Source organism: Diospyros lotus, chromosome 15 (genome assembly GCF_014633365.1).
Source record: "Diospyros lotus cultivar Yz01 chromosome 15, ASM1463336v1, whole genome shotgun sequence".
Taxonomy (NCBI): Eukaryota; Viridiplantae; Streptophyta; class Magnoliopsida; order Ericales; family Ebenaceae; genus Diospyros; species Diospyros lotus.
The window spans coordinates 15,574,857-15,589,981 of record NC_068352.1 but is presented as its reverse complement, the minus strand read 5'-3'; the positions used below and the strand labels follow the sequence as shown (position 1 = coordinate 15,589,981).

Sequence of the window (15,125 nt, the reverse complement as noted above, 5' to 3'; positions counted from 1 at the left end):
TACTCCAGCTCCACTCCCTTGTGAACTAGCGGCCCCATTTACGAACAATAGCCATTCTGTTCTGTTCTCTTCTTTGGGTTCTTTAGAGGGAGTACATTCAACAATAAAATCTGCCAATGCTTGCCCTTTTATGGCTTGTCTAGGCTGAAAGTGTATGTCATACTCGCTCAACTCAATGGACCATTTGGTGAGACGATCGGAACATTCAGGTTTTTGCAAGATGCTCCGCAGTGGTTGGTTCGTCAGTACGTTAATGGAATGGGCTTGGAAGTACGGCCTCAATTTTTTGGAGGCGTTTAGCAAAGCCAGCGCCACCTTTTCAGTGAAAGGATAACGTGTTTCTGGGCCTTGTAGAACCTTACTGACATAGTACACCACCCGGTCCACCGATCCTTTCTTCTTAATCAACACTGCACTCATCGCTTTGTCACTTACGCCCAGGTACAAATATAACATTTCCCCAGTTTCGGGTCGGGTCAACAAAGGAACTTCTTTCAAGTATTCCTTTAATGCCTCAAACGACTTTTGACATTACTCTGTCCACTTAAACTTTTTTCCCGCCCTTAACGTCTGAAGAAACGGGAGTTCCCTTTCAGCTGACTTGGAGAGGAAACGTCCGAGAGCCGCCATTCGGCCTGTCAACCGCTGCACTTCCTTAATTGATGTTGGGGGTTCCATATCCAGTATCGCTTGAATTTTTTCGGGGTTCGCCTCTATTCTCCTTTGCGTGATCATATACCCTAGGAATTTTCCAGATTGAACTCCAAATGCACATTTTGCTGGGTTTAGGCGCATTTCGTATTGCCTAAAGACCTCGAGCACTTGCGCTAGGTTTTTTACGTGCGATTCCTTCTCCTGACTTTTTATGATCATATCATCAACATAGGCCTCCATGGTATCACCCAATAACTCTTTGAAGACTTTATTCACTATGCGCTGATAGGTGGCCCCCTCATTTTTGAGCCCGAAAGGCATAACTTGGTAACAATATATCCCTTTCTCTGTAATGAATGATGTTTTCTCCTGATCTGGATGATACATCATTATTTGGTGATACCCCGAGAAGGCATCTAGAAAACTCAACAATTGATACCCAGATGTTTCATCCACGAGACGGTCGATCCGAGGCAACGGGTAAGAGTCTTTAGGACACGCCTTGTTGAGGTTAGTGAAGTCTATACACGCGCGCCATTTTCCATTGGGTTTTTTAACCATGACGACGTTTGCCAACCATTATGGGTATAAGACCTCTCGAATGAAACCTGCCTGTAGTAACTTATCAACTTCATCCTCTAATGCTGACAGTCTATCAGGGGCAATATTCCTTTTCTTTTGTCGGACAGGCTTGAATTGAGGGTCCACATTCAGATGGTGACATATCACGTCTGGCTTGATCCCTGGCATATCCTTTGGTGTCCAGGCGAAGACATCCAAGTTCTTTCTTAGACACTCCACGATTTCTTCTTTTACCGATTTCGGAAGCTGTGTGCCAACATACGCTAACTTCTCGGGGTCTGTACCGCTTAAGTGCACCGCTTCTAACTCTTCCACTGGTTGGGGCTTGCGAGCAATCTCTTCTGCCAAGAATTTGTGTATAGCTTTCTCAACAACACACAAAGTCTCTTCTGTCCTTTTTCCTTTTGTAGATGACACATAACAGGACCTCGCCTTCCTCTGATCTCCATGAACTTGCCCCACTCCTGAGAGTGTGGGGAACTTCATTAATAGGTAGCAAGAGGACACTATAGCTCTCATATCGTTGAGGAGCGGTCAGCCTAAAATCATGTTGTATGCTGCTGAAGGGGCTTTGACCACCATAAAATTTGCTTGTCGGGTCACACTTTGGGGGTCGACACCCAATGTGACTGGTAATTAAACAGATCCCGCCACTGGGACAGCTTCCCCAGTGAAGTTGTACAAGGGAGATGACACTCTTTTCAATCGGTCAGGGGACATACGCATTTGCTCGAAACAATTCCAATAGATCAGATTAACAGAGCTGCCGCTATCCACCAAGATTCTACTGACAGGGTGTTTGGCGACAATTGCAGAAATTACCATTGGATCGTTATGCGGGAGTATTATATCACCCCTATCAGCAGGGGTGAATGTGATGGGCTCCTCGTCTTCTCTTGCCTCCATCACTGAATTGACCTGGTAGGCCTGACGAGCGTAGGCTTTTCGAGAAGAAGTATTCCCAGCTAGAGTCTCGCCCTCAGAGATGACATGAATGGCTTGATGTGTCGGCTTATTGTCGAGGGGGGCCATAATTCTGTCTTCATTCTGCAGCAAATTTCGTCTATCTTGACCCTCGGGTCTTTCTTCCATTCTCTGACGATCTCGGTCATTTCTTCCTTCAGTCCTTACATACCTTTGCAAGTGCCCTTCCCGAATGAGTGCTTCAATCTGGTTTTTTAACTCCCTACACTGGTCAGTGGAGTGCCCTCGAATCCGGTGATATCTGCAGTATTCTTCTTGATTTCTCCCCATGGGACGGTCTGGCTTTTTCGGAAGCTGGAGAAGGCCCGACCCCTTTACTGCTGCCAGTATAGTTGATCGGGGTTGATTGAGCCTAGTGTAATGATGGAATTGTGGTCTAACCGTATCTGACCTCTTGGTTCGTTCTTTTCGCTGATTCAATCCTTCTTCATTATCTCGCTCTTTTATTTTCCTTTCTTCATCTTCATTTCCCCCTATTGTTCTCATCATTTCTGTGTGGAGTATGCACTTATTGGCTCTGACGAACAGGTATGCTAAAGACTTCGGCGGGTCTAGAGACAATGATTCTTGCAAAGGGGGTAGTCGTGTTCCTTGGAACATAGCGGACACAGCCATTTCTATAGGCAAATTGCAAATCTCAAGCGTGGCATTCCGAAATCTGTCCACATAGTGACGTAGGGTTTCCTTATGCCCTTGCCAAATGCTAAGAAGGTACGCTGCGTCTTTCTTCCTTCGACTATTAATAATGAATGCCTTTATGAACTCTGTTTTTAACTGTCTGAATGAAGAAATGGATGTTTCGGGTAAACCATTAAACCAGGCCCAAGCGTGCCCAGTTAAGGTTAAGGGGAATGCCCTACACATTATCTCATCGTCCCATCCATGAAGCATCATTAAAGATTCGTAATTTTGCATGTGATCATAGGGATCGTCTTTGCTTGAATAAGGGTTTATCTGGGGCATTTTGAACTTTCTCGGCAAAGGTTTCTCCATTACTTCTGCCACGAATAATAGCTTTCCTCAGGATTGTTCCTCGGGAACAGGTAATAACTTATTCTGTTGCAGTACTCGCTCTATCATTTTTTTCATGTCGGTTGTCTCTCGTGCACTAAATGCGATAGGGTTGTCATCAGGCCCATCTCTCTGTCTAGAATCCCGATCTCTTTCCATAGGGGTGCTGGCTACCTTTTCAGAGTATCTTCCTCTTTGTGGACTTTTCCTTTCAGTCTTTCGACGATCAGTTGCTCCTCATTTTTCTCGCTATTGAGAGATTTGGCTATGAGCTCCTCTTAAAAGGGATCGTGGTGAATCGTTTCGAACATGGACATGTTGAGCATGGGTTTCAGGGCTCACTTCTCGGTAGGAGCCATCCCCCGGTACCTCCTGACGTGTCCTGTGGGAGGGAACTGTCTCTGGCATAAACTTTCTTAATGTCTCTGGGATTGTCCCGTGAGGAACCAAATTTTGCAAGATGCCCGCCATTTCCCGAAGGGCTTGTATTTCTTCAGAATGTTGCTGTCGTAGAGCCTCATACTCCGCCCAAGGAACGACAGATGGGACTTGTATCCCTGGGCAGGGTCCTGAGAGAACATGCGTGGTAGTAAGGGGCGACACTTGAAGTTGCACCCCCAATGGATGATGGGGCTCTAGAAGAGGCTACTGCTGGTGAGTGAGGGATGGTTGGCCCCCATGGGTAAGGGGCGGATGACCCCCATGGGTGAGGGGTAGTGGGCCCTCATGAGCAGATGGATGTTGTTCTTCTGCTCGAGCGAGGGTCTCTCGTCGAGGTGATTGGGCACCCCGAGAGAGGGTCTGACGATTACTTCGGGTTTGAGCCATAGTGAGGGAATAGTTCTGTAGCTTTTTGTTTGCGTTTCCCACAGACGGCGCCAATTGTTGTAGCCCGGTAACAACAATGAATTTATAAAAAGGGAAACTGCAGATGGATGACCCTCCGATGAACGATTCGAGCGATGGGTGACCCTCTCGTGGTGTGTCTGAGCGATGGATAAGTCTTTCGAGGTGAAGATGCCGATGGGTGAGCCTTTTTTGCCAGGTTGAGAACAATGGGCGACCTGTTGGAAAAAGAATCGGTTAGGGACGTGGGCGGAGGTCCTCGCGTGAACCCTCTGATGCTTAAATTAGATCACCGTAGGAGTAGAGTACTTGAGAGTAAGAATGTAAATATGAGAGCCAGAGATTGCATACCAAATGAGAGAAAATGACCTCCTATTGATAGCGATAGGAGGGGCATCCATGTGTCGCGCTCCTCGAGCTTTGCGGCAAGAATCTCGGAGGGGCATTGACCGAGTCTCGCAGAGTTGGTTTAAGCCGATTATTTCGGAGGCGTCGGCGCAATAATAGGGGGCACGTGGATGTCAGTGCGGCACCTTGGGTGACTCTCACTCGGGGGTATGCACGAGCGCGGGCAAGGAGAGCATGAGGGGCTGTGCGCGCAAGTGCCTGGGGCCGGGTGCGAAGGGGCCGGGCGCGAGGGAGCGCACGGGAGGCCGCGCGCGTGAGTGGCCGCGCTCACGGGTGGCTGAATGCGCTGATGGCTGCACGCGGGGCGGCCGCAAGCGGGGTGTGCGTGGCTGCCTGTCCGCAGGGGTGCGCGAGGCCGCCCGTGCCGATGGGGGCACGCGCGCGCTCAGTTGAGCCCCCCCTAAGGGGGGTACACTCGGGGGTACCTCACCCCCGAGTGACCCTCTCTCGGGGGAAGGGCCGCCCGCACATGCGCCCGGCCGCCTTTGTGCAGAGGCGCGTGCGCGCAGCCGTGCGAATGCCCAGCTGCCCCCCGCAGCTGAGTGCCCCCCCGAGGGGGGGCACTAGGGGGTACCCTACCCCCGAGTGACCCTCACTCGGGGGTGGCCCCTGTAGGCCAGGGGCGCGGCCCCCGCCCAAGCAGCCGCGTGCTGCTTGGTCGCGCGAGCGTGGGGCTGCGCGCGCGCGGAGGGCCGCGCTAGGCGCCCCCGCGCCCCTGGGTGGCCTCCTTTGGTCACCCAGGCCGCCACGTGGTGCTTCCTCGGGCTGCCACGTGGCACTTCCTCAGGCTGCTACGTGGGGCTTGCATTGCTCTTTTCCTTTCAGTATCTTTACCCATAACAAAAAGAATAATTTGTGCAATGAAAAAAAAAGAAGAAATAATACAGGTAAAAATGTAGGAACGTTAAACACCTACTATAAATCAGTGGACTAAAAAAAATATACAAATAAATAGAAGTGAAAGAACATAAAAAATGAGCAAATACATAAGTATGAATCAGTAAAAAAAAGAAGAAAAAAACTAAATAATAAAAGAAAACAAAAAACATGTAGATCAAACAAATTCCTAGCTAGATATAAATCCAACAACAACCAAAATATTTAGAAATAAAAAATTAGCAAACCAAGTTTACAAATTATAACAAAAGCCAACAAATAAAATTCCGTAGTAATTAACAAAACAACCTCAAAAGTTTTATAGGAATATGTGACAACAAAAAAAAAAAAATATTGTAATCCAAAACTAATCAGATAAACGTTTTTTAGTTATCCTCCTTCTTGATCATCGATTGAATCTTCTTAGTTGCATAAGTCAACAAATCGCCAAGGAGAGCGCTTTTTGCAAAACACCCTTCATAGTTTTTCAATGTATGTATAACTCAAAACCTGAGTTCAATGACGTAGTAACTTCATCATTAGATGAAGAAATTTAGAATATAATGTCATTAATTAGTACTTACATCATACGTATTAGGAACCCCCAAATTTTTTTTACAAATATAGATATTAAATTCTAAAAATTGATGAAACACATTTTCTTCCTCAATTTTAATCTTTTCAATCTTTCAATAAAGATTAGACTCTTACTGTTGAGAAAGGTGGGCATAACACATTAGAACGTGTTTTAGCACATAGTCATTCTTAACACATTGCAAACTTTAAAATTTTAAATACTATACTAACCTGACTTACTTCTAGCATACACGCGTATTTAGAGATCAAATTAGGATCAATTACCAACTTCATCGTACTAAAAACTTTACTACGTTTGCAAATAAAGTTAAAAAATAACAAAAAATAATCAATTAATTATATAAATGATAATAATCAAATTTTCAAAGTTGATTATTCTTATATGACTTTACATATTTCTCTTGTTAATCAATTACCACATTTAAGATAGGTCAAATTTTTAAGAAAGTAACAAAAAAAAAAAATACTGTAAAAAAATAAAATTATAACATTTAGTTATATATAAAATTATAATATTTAAAATTATAAAAAAATAAATTTAAATTAATTAATCTATATATAAAATAAAAATAATTTAAATAATTAATTAATTATATAAATGATGATAACCAAATTTTCAAAATTGATTATCCATATATCATTTAACATATTTCTCCTGACAATTAATTATTACATTGAAAACATGTCAAAATTTTAAAATATTAAAAAATAAAGTTAAAATTAAAATTATAACATTTAAGTTATATATAAAATTATAACATTTAAAATTTTAAATTTTAAAAAATAAATAAATTAAATTATATATATAATAAAAATAATTTAAATAATCAATTAATAATATAAATTATAATAATCAAATTTATTATATACTGAGCCCTAGCTCCTTCTCTCCCTCTCTGTAACACCGGCGGCGCCATGGTTGGAGCTCCGATCGACGACGGCTTTCCGGCCGAGAGGCTCTTTAACCAGGGCTACTCCTACACGTACGACGATGTCATCTTCCTCCCCCACTACATCGACTTCCCCACCGACGCCGTCCAGTTGTCCACTAAGCTCAGCCGCAACCTCCGCCTCTCCATCCCTTGCGTCTCCTCCCCCATGGACACCGTCACTGAGACTGCCATGGCCGTCTCCATGGCCGCTTTCGGCGGCATTGGCATCGTCCACTCCAACAACGCCGCCTCCCGCCAGGCCTCCATCGTCCGCGCTGCCAAGTCTCACCGCCTCCCCTTACACTCCGATCTCGTTTTCAAATCGCCTTCCGATTCCGTCAATTCACTCGATGAATTTGGTTCGTCGCCCTGCGTTCTGGTTACCGAGTCCGGAACCAGCAAGTCCAAGCTCTTAGGCGTGGTCGCCAAGTCCGATTGGGAGTCCTTGACTGACAAAGACGCCAGGGTTTCTGATTACATGCTCAAATCGCTGGTTTCGGCGCCCTCGAACTACCATTTCGAGGAAGTTGCCGCGTATTTGGCGGCGAAAGATCTCGAATTTGTGCCTTTGGTGAATGATGAAGACGGAGGGGAAGTGGTGAATTTGGTAACTGCAGAGGATGTGGAGAGAATTCGGGGGTTTCCAAAGCTGGGGGCGCCATCTATTGGGCCTGACGGGAAATTCTTGGTCGGGGCGGCCATTGGGACGCGGGAAACGGATAAAGAAAGGTTGGAGCATTTGGTGAAGGCTGGGGTGAATGTGGTGGTAGTGGATAGTTCTCAAGGAAATTCAATATACGAAATGGAAATGATCAAGTACATGAAGAAGACGTATCCAGAGTTGGATGTGATTGGCGGGAATGTTGTGACCAAATATCAGGCGCAGAATTTGATTCAGGCTGGAGTTGATGGGTTGAGAGTTGGGATGGGGTCTGGCTCCATTTGCACCACGCAAGAGGTTTGTGCTGTGGGCCGAGGACAGGTAAAATTTATTATCAATCACAATATGTTCACATTGCTACTGTAAATTTTCCTGGTTTCTCAGCGCTTTTTCATATTAACAGCACTGCAATTAGTCAAAAGCTACATAATGGTTACAAAAACGTCCATTTTCTGAAATTATTAACCCCTTTGGTTGGGGAGGGCAGTGGAGATATGGGAAGTGATGGTGGGATAGGAATTAACCTGTACAATATGCCTATGGTGCTAATTGTCTCACCTGAATTATCCAGCAGAATGAAATTGATTGTGGCAGCTAGCCCTGAAACTATGCCTGGGATGCATATATGTCTATGCACCTGCCATGCCTATAAATTGTAAAGTGGGCGGCTCCTTTTTTGATAATAACTGTTTGTTGGAAGCACACATAAGAAATATAACTTGGTGAACTGCATGTTTAAAGAAAGATTTCTGAAGTAGAATTTGTATCTGCATGAATTCTCCCTTTTTCCCTTCATAAATTCTCCTATCCCACTGAAGCGTAGTTCTCCTTCCTTCTGGCATCTTCTTAAAAGGTCAATACATTATTTTGTTGGACGATGTAGCATGTCAATGATGTAAAGAACTGTTTGTGGTTAGAGAGTTCTTTACCGTGCCATTTATTTATTTTTCTTCCTCTTTGTTGAAATTGGTTAGGCCACTGCAGTGTACAAGGTTTCATCTATTGCTGAAGAAAGTGGTGTGCCTGTCATTGCCGATGGGGGCATTTCAAATTCTGGACATATTGTCAAGGCTTTGGTCCTTGGTGCTTCAACTGTAATGATGGGAAGCTTTTTGGCTGGAAGTAATGAAGCTCCTGGAGCTTACGAGTATCAGGTGATATACCACACCTTTTTATCACTGTTGTTAATAAACTAACTGGAATTCTTTGCATACTGTTCTTCCATGTTTGAGTTATATTTAGTATATGTCTTCCTCTAGTGTCAATTGCATGCATTTTTGAATAGGGAAAAATGCAGTAGGTACCCCTGAGGTTTGGGGCAATTGTTGGAAGTACTCTTGACGTTTGAAAAAATTACAGAGATTACCCTTGACTTTTGATATTATGTTGAAATTTCCCTTGCTGTTCACTTAAAATCGTTGTTTTTTTCTAAATACCCTCCTTTCTCTCTCCAATATCTCTCTTACAGTTCTCTCATCTCTCTCTCACCTCTGCCTTGGCCGGTCAGCAGGCCAAACTTACCCCCCCCCCCCCTCCCTCTTTCTCTCTCGTTAAACTCAGTTGACCGTCAACCACTGTTGTCACCACCAACCAATGTAGTAAAGGACATGATGCAGGGACGAAGAGTGATGTGCCGCTGAACAGAGAGATCAGAGGGATTGAGGTTGAAGATGATGTTTCCCCATCACAATGTGTTGCAGCAATGGGGAAACAGTACCATCATGATAGGGTTTCCCCATCGCTCATCTCTTTCAGCTTGATTTGTGAAGATCTGGAATGCAGCCTATTTGGGTTGATTCGGCACTAGAGAGAGAAAGAAATTGTGGTGGCTGCAGCATTCATCTTCTCCAGCAACAATGATGGTGGCTGCATCGGAGGTGGTAGGTCAATTTGTCTCCCTCCCTCTCTCTCTCTGGACAAACCAACCACCATGTTCAGTGTTGGCTTCCAGTAAAAAATCTAGGTTCTCGTTGGAACCTGGTGATCTAGGTTCCATTTTTTGAACCCAGGTGTCTGGATGGCTGGCAACTAGCCGTGGCAGTGGTCGTCAACCAGACACCATTGCTGGCCACCATCAGTTTTTTTTCCTTGTTAGTTTTTTTTTTAAAATTTTCATTAAGTCTGGGAGAGATGAGTGAGAAAGAGAGGAGGAGAAAGAAGATAGGGGTATGTTGGTCATTTTATCTCACTTTTAAATGGCAGTGGAGGTCACTGCTGTTTCAAAACGTGAAGGGTAGTTTTGTTTTTGCAATTAAAGCGAACCTCAGGGGTGGTTATTGCAATTTATTCTTTTGAATGTTTGGTGCATTTACTTTGATTTATATTGCCAAGAAGATGCCATTATTATTGAGCTCATTTATTTATTTATTTATCCCTTATCTCTAGTATTTCTAGCCTGCTCATTTGATTCAAGCTGCGAAATTTGAGTCCTTTTGATTTTATTTTTTCTATCATTAATAAGAACTCAGAAGTCTAGTTTTATTCAAATTATTTAATCATTTTGACTGACTGTTTTTACATAAATAATAAGTAGACAAACAGAAGGAACTCGAACGAACAGTGCATTAGTAATAAATGCAAGAACATTTACTTCCATAATCTCATCGTTTTTTTACTTCACAATAACTCAGGATTTAATCCCATTGAGGTAATAGAAATCTTTCTCCAATTATAATTAAACACATATTTGTGCTTTCCATATATAGGTTCGTACATATGCATTGAAAGGATTGAAAAATTTAGAGCCAGCAATGCTGCTGCTGCTGATTATTTTTGTGCATGAAGGCTCTAATTTTTCTTCACAGAGGACAATTAGGGTGGGTCACTTGCTGGATCAAATATAGTTCACCATAAAAGTATGCATCCTTGGAGAAGTCATGTTTTAATCCTCGACATCAAGCTTGGATTCTTTTTTATGACTTTTTCCTGTCCTTATGAGGAGTATTCTATAACTTGTTATAATGGTCCGGTCGCTCTTGCTTAACCTACCTAATATTTTCATAAAAACAGTAAAACATGTTGATTTTACATTTAACATTTTTAGAGAAAATTCATATGAATAAATTATGTACAGAACAGGTGGATGGATTTATAATGTAGCATGAAAGCAATTTGAAATAAAATCATAGAAAACTACAGCTTTAGGGAAGTGGCATTTAGATCTTTCTTCATACGTTGGTAAATAATTTCATAAATCTATCAGAATGATTGGACTGTTTTATGAAGTCATTTGAGCCTATCTTTTTGTGATAAATATTTTAAACAGGTAACCAATTCTTCTTTTTTTTTTTCCGACTAAGTTAAAAGAGGTAACGAATTCACTTCTATGAACATTTCTTTGACCTCAGAATTACTTGTTTGGTTATGGGGAAATATGCATACCTGCCTAATTCTATCAATGGAATGGTTTGGATGAAGTTGACTTCAGCAATGGGGGAGATTCTATCAATCTTTTTGGGCTGCATAAATAGAAAAAGTACCCTTGGATTTGTGACTGAAAACATGTTAATCGATTGGAGCTCAAATTTACTTTTTATTGCATAACACTTTTCCTCTGTTTTTTTTTTTTTTCTCATATTTATTTTCTATTGGTTGTAGTGTGCTTTATGTTGTGTGATGCTTGGAATGGGTGTTTCTCTGTTGTGGGATTTTACCTCTTTTCTCAAGTGTTCTCTTCTGTTTGGGGGTTTGTGTTGAAAATAAGTGATTCATCATATAGGGCCACAAATGTATTTTTAAATGTGTAATGTTATCTTAAAGTTTAGCCAATTAAAAGTGACCTATAAAGTTTAATTCCTAGGCTATTGGGTATTAAACTATCACAGAATTAATGTGTAGAGACAAGTTATATTTCTAAATTGATGAGGGGGCCAATTTGAAAATATTAAAAATTGTTAACTGTTTTTAGCAGTTATATATAAGGGTTATTGTCCCCAATTGATAGTTAGTTTTTTTCTTTGCATCCCCATCAATAGAGAAATTCTATAGAAATTACGAATCAATTGGAAGATCAAAAGACCCATTTTGATCAATTATGACAATGGATATATGTACGCTTCTGTTTATTGTTTATCTTATTCTTAGTGATTTGACATGAATGTTCTTGGAATCTGGATGATAATTCTACAGTTTGAGGTAGGAAAAGGTGGGTGCACCTTTAAGCTGTCTCATATTCTCTGTTGACCCTTTTCACTTTAACAGGGTGATCGCCGTGTCAAAAAATACCGAGGCATGGGCTCTTTGGAAGCAATGAGAAAAGGGAGCGATGCACGATACTTGGGTGATACGGCTAAACTAAAGATAGCTCAGGGGGTTGTTGGAGCAGTTGCAGACAAAGGTTCTGTTCTAAAATTTCTGCCTTACACCATGCAAGCAGTTAAACAGGGTTTCCAGGACCTCGGTGCCTCCTCAATGCAGTCTGCTCATGACCTATTAAGATCATCAGTACTTAGGCTAGAGGTACCACATGGCCTCGTGCTTTCACCTTTCATCTTCTTTGCTTCTAACAACCTCCCGGTTATTCTCATTAACATATTACCAAAATGTTTCATGGCTATAGAATTAGACAAAGCCGAACCAGCTGTTGATATGACCAAATTCTTTGGCATTTGCAGGTCCGGACTGGAGCAGCACAAGTTGAAGGTGGAGTTCATGGGCTGGTTTCTTATGAGAAGAGATCGTTTTGAGATCCAGAGCCCTTGTCAACAATTGCTGCTGCAAGGGAATACTCTTTTCTGGGCCTTCAGTAATATCAATTTTGAATATAGTGTTGGGGGCGACAAGGCCGGCCGGCGGTGGCACGTTTGGCCGGAAAGGCACATAGAGCACTTCCCCATGTTATGACTTTAATCTTAGGCCTGATACATCAATAGAACCCCGACCTACAGCTTTTGATATCTAGCCATCTACTATTGTAATTTTAATATCATCATCACACTCTTTATAAGTTGAAAAATTAGTTTAGTTTCCAGTCATATGATCTAATGCACCAGTATCAATAATCCACCCTTCATCTATATAGCTATTTCTAAAACATGAAATACTAGTATTACGTTTATGAGCAACAGTGGTCATGGATGAAGAAGATGCAACTTCTGTTTCCTTAAGTAGATTTTGATTGCTTAATAAATTATGTAAAAATTTTATCTGTTCAGCAGATAAACTTAAGTTAACAGATTTCTCTTTGTCATTGGATGTTTTGGTGGAAAGGGCTCGGTTAGGCTCATGATTTGTCTCCCATTGGTTGCGGGGTTTCCAATCAACTGGTTTTTTATGTAGTTTCCAGCATGTCTCTTTTCTATGGTTAGGCTTGTTACAATGACTACACCATAGTTGCTCCTTTCCAGCCTTCTGATTTTGTTGGTGTGGAGCTTGTGTTCTGTTTTGATGTGCAGTCAAGGAAGATAAGGAAGTGTTTGACTCCCTGGTGGATGGACTAGTAAGCATTACCCTTCTTCTACTCTCTTCTCTTCTAACTTAAGCAAAGACTTAACTTATACAAGGAAAATGTTTAGTACTTAGTAACCTGCCTCGTACCTCGTCCATTACTTTGTTTAACCCTAGTAGGAAACCAAAGATCCGCTCATTCTCGAGCATCTGAGTGAATTTTTACACCATCTTCTGAATAGTGTCAATCCATATTGTAAAATAAATACATCTCCTACCATAATTTAGTCAATAAATTGTAGCATTTAGAGACTGATTTGTGGCCTTGTTGAGTATCTCGGATTTTTTATTGCACTTGAAAACATTGTGATGTGTTTTCTAAATCTGAATACATTTTTTGTACAACCTCCCATATTTCTTTAACTATCTTATAAAATAAGTAGGTCCTCCCGATCTTAGATTCCATGGAATTGATCAAATGTAAAACTTTGTTAGACCCATAAAAAATAAAGTTGACAACAAGCAACCCACAACAAAGCAATATGGCAAAATAAGATCCGTATTGAACTGGAAAATACTTGATCGAGTTGAGTTTATCTAAAGGCCGTTGTTTCTATTTCAAGCTTTTATTTATTTATTTTTATCTTTTCGCCATCCAAGCTTTCAGCTTTCAAGGAAGGAACCATAAGCATACTCCAAAGATTTAGGGGAAGCCATTTTCACCCATGTTGCAGCTGTGTTTTATAATAGAACAAAAATAAAACAAAATAATGAACATGTGCGAAATAGAGAGAGGAGAAACAAAAATATAAATGCTTCAGCCATAAAGCCTGTATACATGGGGGATAAAGATAACATTATTTCATTGAGGTTACCTCAATTCTCCACAAAACTATGACCAGATATATATAACTTCTTTTATCTCTTAATTCATTCTTTGTATTTTTGTTTGAGTTTCAACCCTAGCTCCTTGTTTGGATTGAAGTAATTAGAAGTATAACTTATAAAGGGAAGTGAAAGACAGAGCAAATTATAAGGTTGTGAATATAAGAATTGTGTTAGATTTAGTGTATTATTTGAAATTGTATACTTCAGAATTTGTAAGTTATAAGGTTGCAACTCTTCATTTGTCAATATTTCAAGACACCCAAAATAATTTGAAGTATTATTTGGTATATAGCATTTTTTAATATATTATTTTAACTTTTGTACATTTAAAATTATAAATTCGTAACTTATTATTTTTCAATTTGTAATGAGAACAAAATGGGAGCCTGGCGATATAAGTAGCCAGTCTTTACAGGCCATATGGGTTGTGCTCCCGAAAGATGGGGCACTTCATGACCCATTTATAACGTGGGTCAATACTAAAACTAGTTATGTTAAACCATGTCTAGTACTATCTCTTACTCTTTTTGTATCCATTGCCCTATCCTTTAAAGTCTCAATCATGATAATTCCTACTCCATTTATCGAAAGATGCTTCCCTGATTACCAAAGTTTATATCCAAACTTTAGTCAACATTTTATCTTTCCACCAACCTATCTCATTCCTTGGAGGCAAAGTTTCAATATTCCATAATCTAATCTAGAATCTCTGATCCTAGACTAACTTCTTTACTTGCATCCATCCTGGAAAATCCAAGTTCAGCACTATATTTGAGTGTCAATGCAGCCTTTTAGCTTATTTTCCACTACACGAGCAAAAAAATGTCTCTAAGAGGGTTACACCACCAACAATTTACTCATTTGTCTAAATATTCATGATACAGTTAATTTGAAGAATTTCACACTGGTGTCAACTAGTATGGCTACTCTCCTCATTTATCCAGGCTTCAGACGACCAACTATACATAGGAGGAACTCCTTTAAAGAAAACTGGGCTAGATCTCTACCCTATTGAAGATTGTGGCCTCATGGGTACCCCCACCCACCCAACAATGCCACATGGCACACCGTATGCTTACAAGCTGCTGAACATAACTACATGTTTTCCTTCTTAGGTGACAAATTGATCAATAGCGGAATTACCACCTCAAGGTGCTATTGCATTACTCAACTTCCTCAAACCAAAAGGGACTCGAGCATCCTTGACCCATTTGATGCCTCCTTATTCCAACATAGTTTTCCCTTCCCAAGCAAACCTACATCAAGCTTAGGTCAATTCACCAAGATAATCCCATGTCCTT

General features: G+C 41.2%; 2 protein-coding genes across 2 annotated transcripts; one reads left to right on the top strand and one right to left on the bottom strand.

Annotated features, from left to right (window-relative positions):
- Positions 1-1,872: 1,872 nt before the first annotated feature.
- Positions 1,873-3,213, bottom strand: LOC127791594 (uncharacterized). Its single transcript, XM_052321579.1, has one exon. The coding sequence runs from the start codon at positions 3,211-3,213 to the stop codon at positions 1,873-1,875; it is 1,341 nt and encodes a 446-aa protein (XP_052177539.1).
- Positions 3,214-6,833: 3,620 nt separating this feature from the next.
- LOC127792089 (inosine-5'-monophosphate dehydrogenase 2-like) lies at positions 6,834-12,634 on the top strand. The gene is made up of 4 exons (XM_052322431.1): positions 6,834-7,872; positions 8,526-8,705; positions 11,752-12,009; positions 12,165-12,634. The coding sequence occupies exons 1-4, from the start codon at positions 6,874-6,876 to the stop codon at positions 12,234-12,236; spliced, it is 1,509 nt and encodes a 502-aa protein (XP_052178391.1). The 5' UTR covers positions 6,834-6,873; the 3' UTR covers positions 12,237-12,634.
- The last annotated feature ends 2,491 nt before the right edge of the window (positions 12,635-15,125 follow it).

Excerpts from the sequence above, each read along its gene's own strand:
- LOC127791594 (XM_052321579.1), bottom strand. The coding sequence starts at position 3,213 with ATGGAGAAACCTTTGCCGAGAAAGTTCAAAATGCCCCAGATAAACCCT.
- LOC127792089 (XM_052322431.1), top strand. The coding sequence starts at position 6,874 with ATGGTTGGAGCTCCGATCGACGACGGCTTTCCGGCCGAGAGGCTCTTT. Across the intron at positions 8,706-11,751 it reads CTGGAGCTTACGAGTATCAG|GGTGATCGCCGTGTCAAAAA; the intron begins GTGATATACCAC and ends TCACTTTAACAG. Across the intron at positions 12,010-12,164 it reads CATCAGTACTTAGGCTAGAG|GTCCGGACTGGAGCAGCACA; the intron begins GTACCACATGGC and ends TGGCATTTGCAG.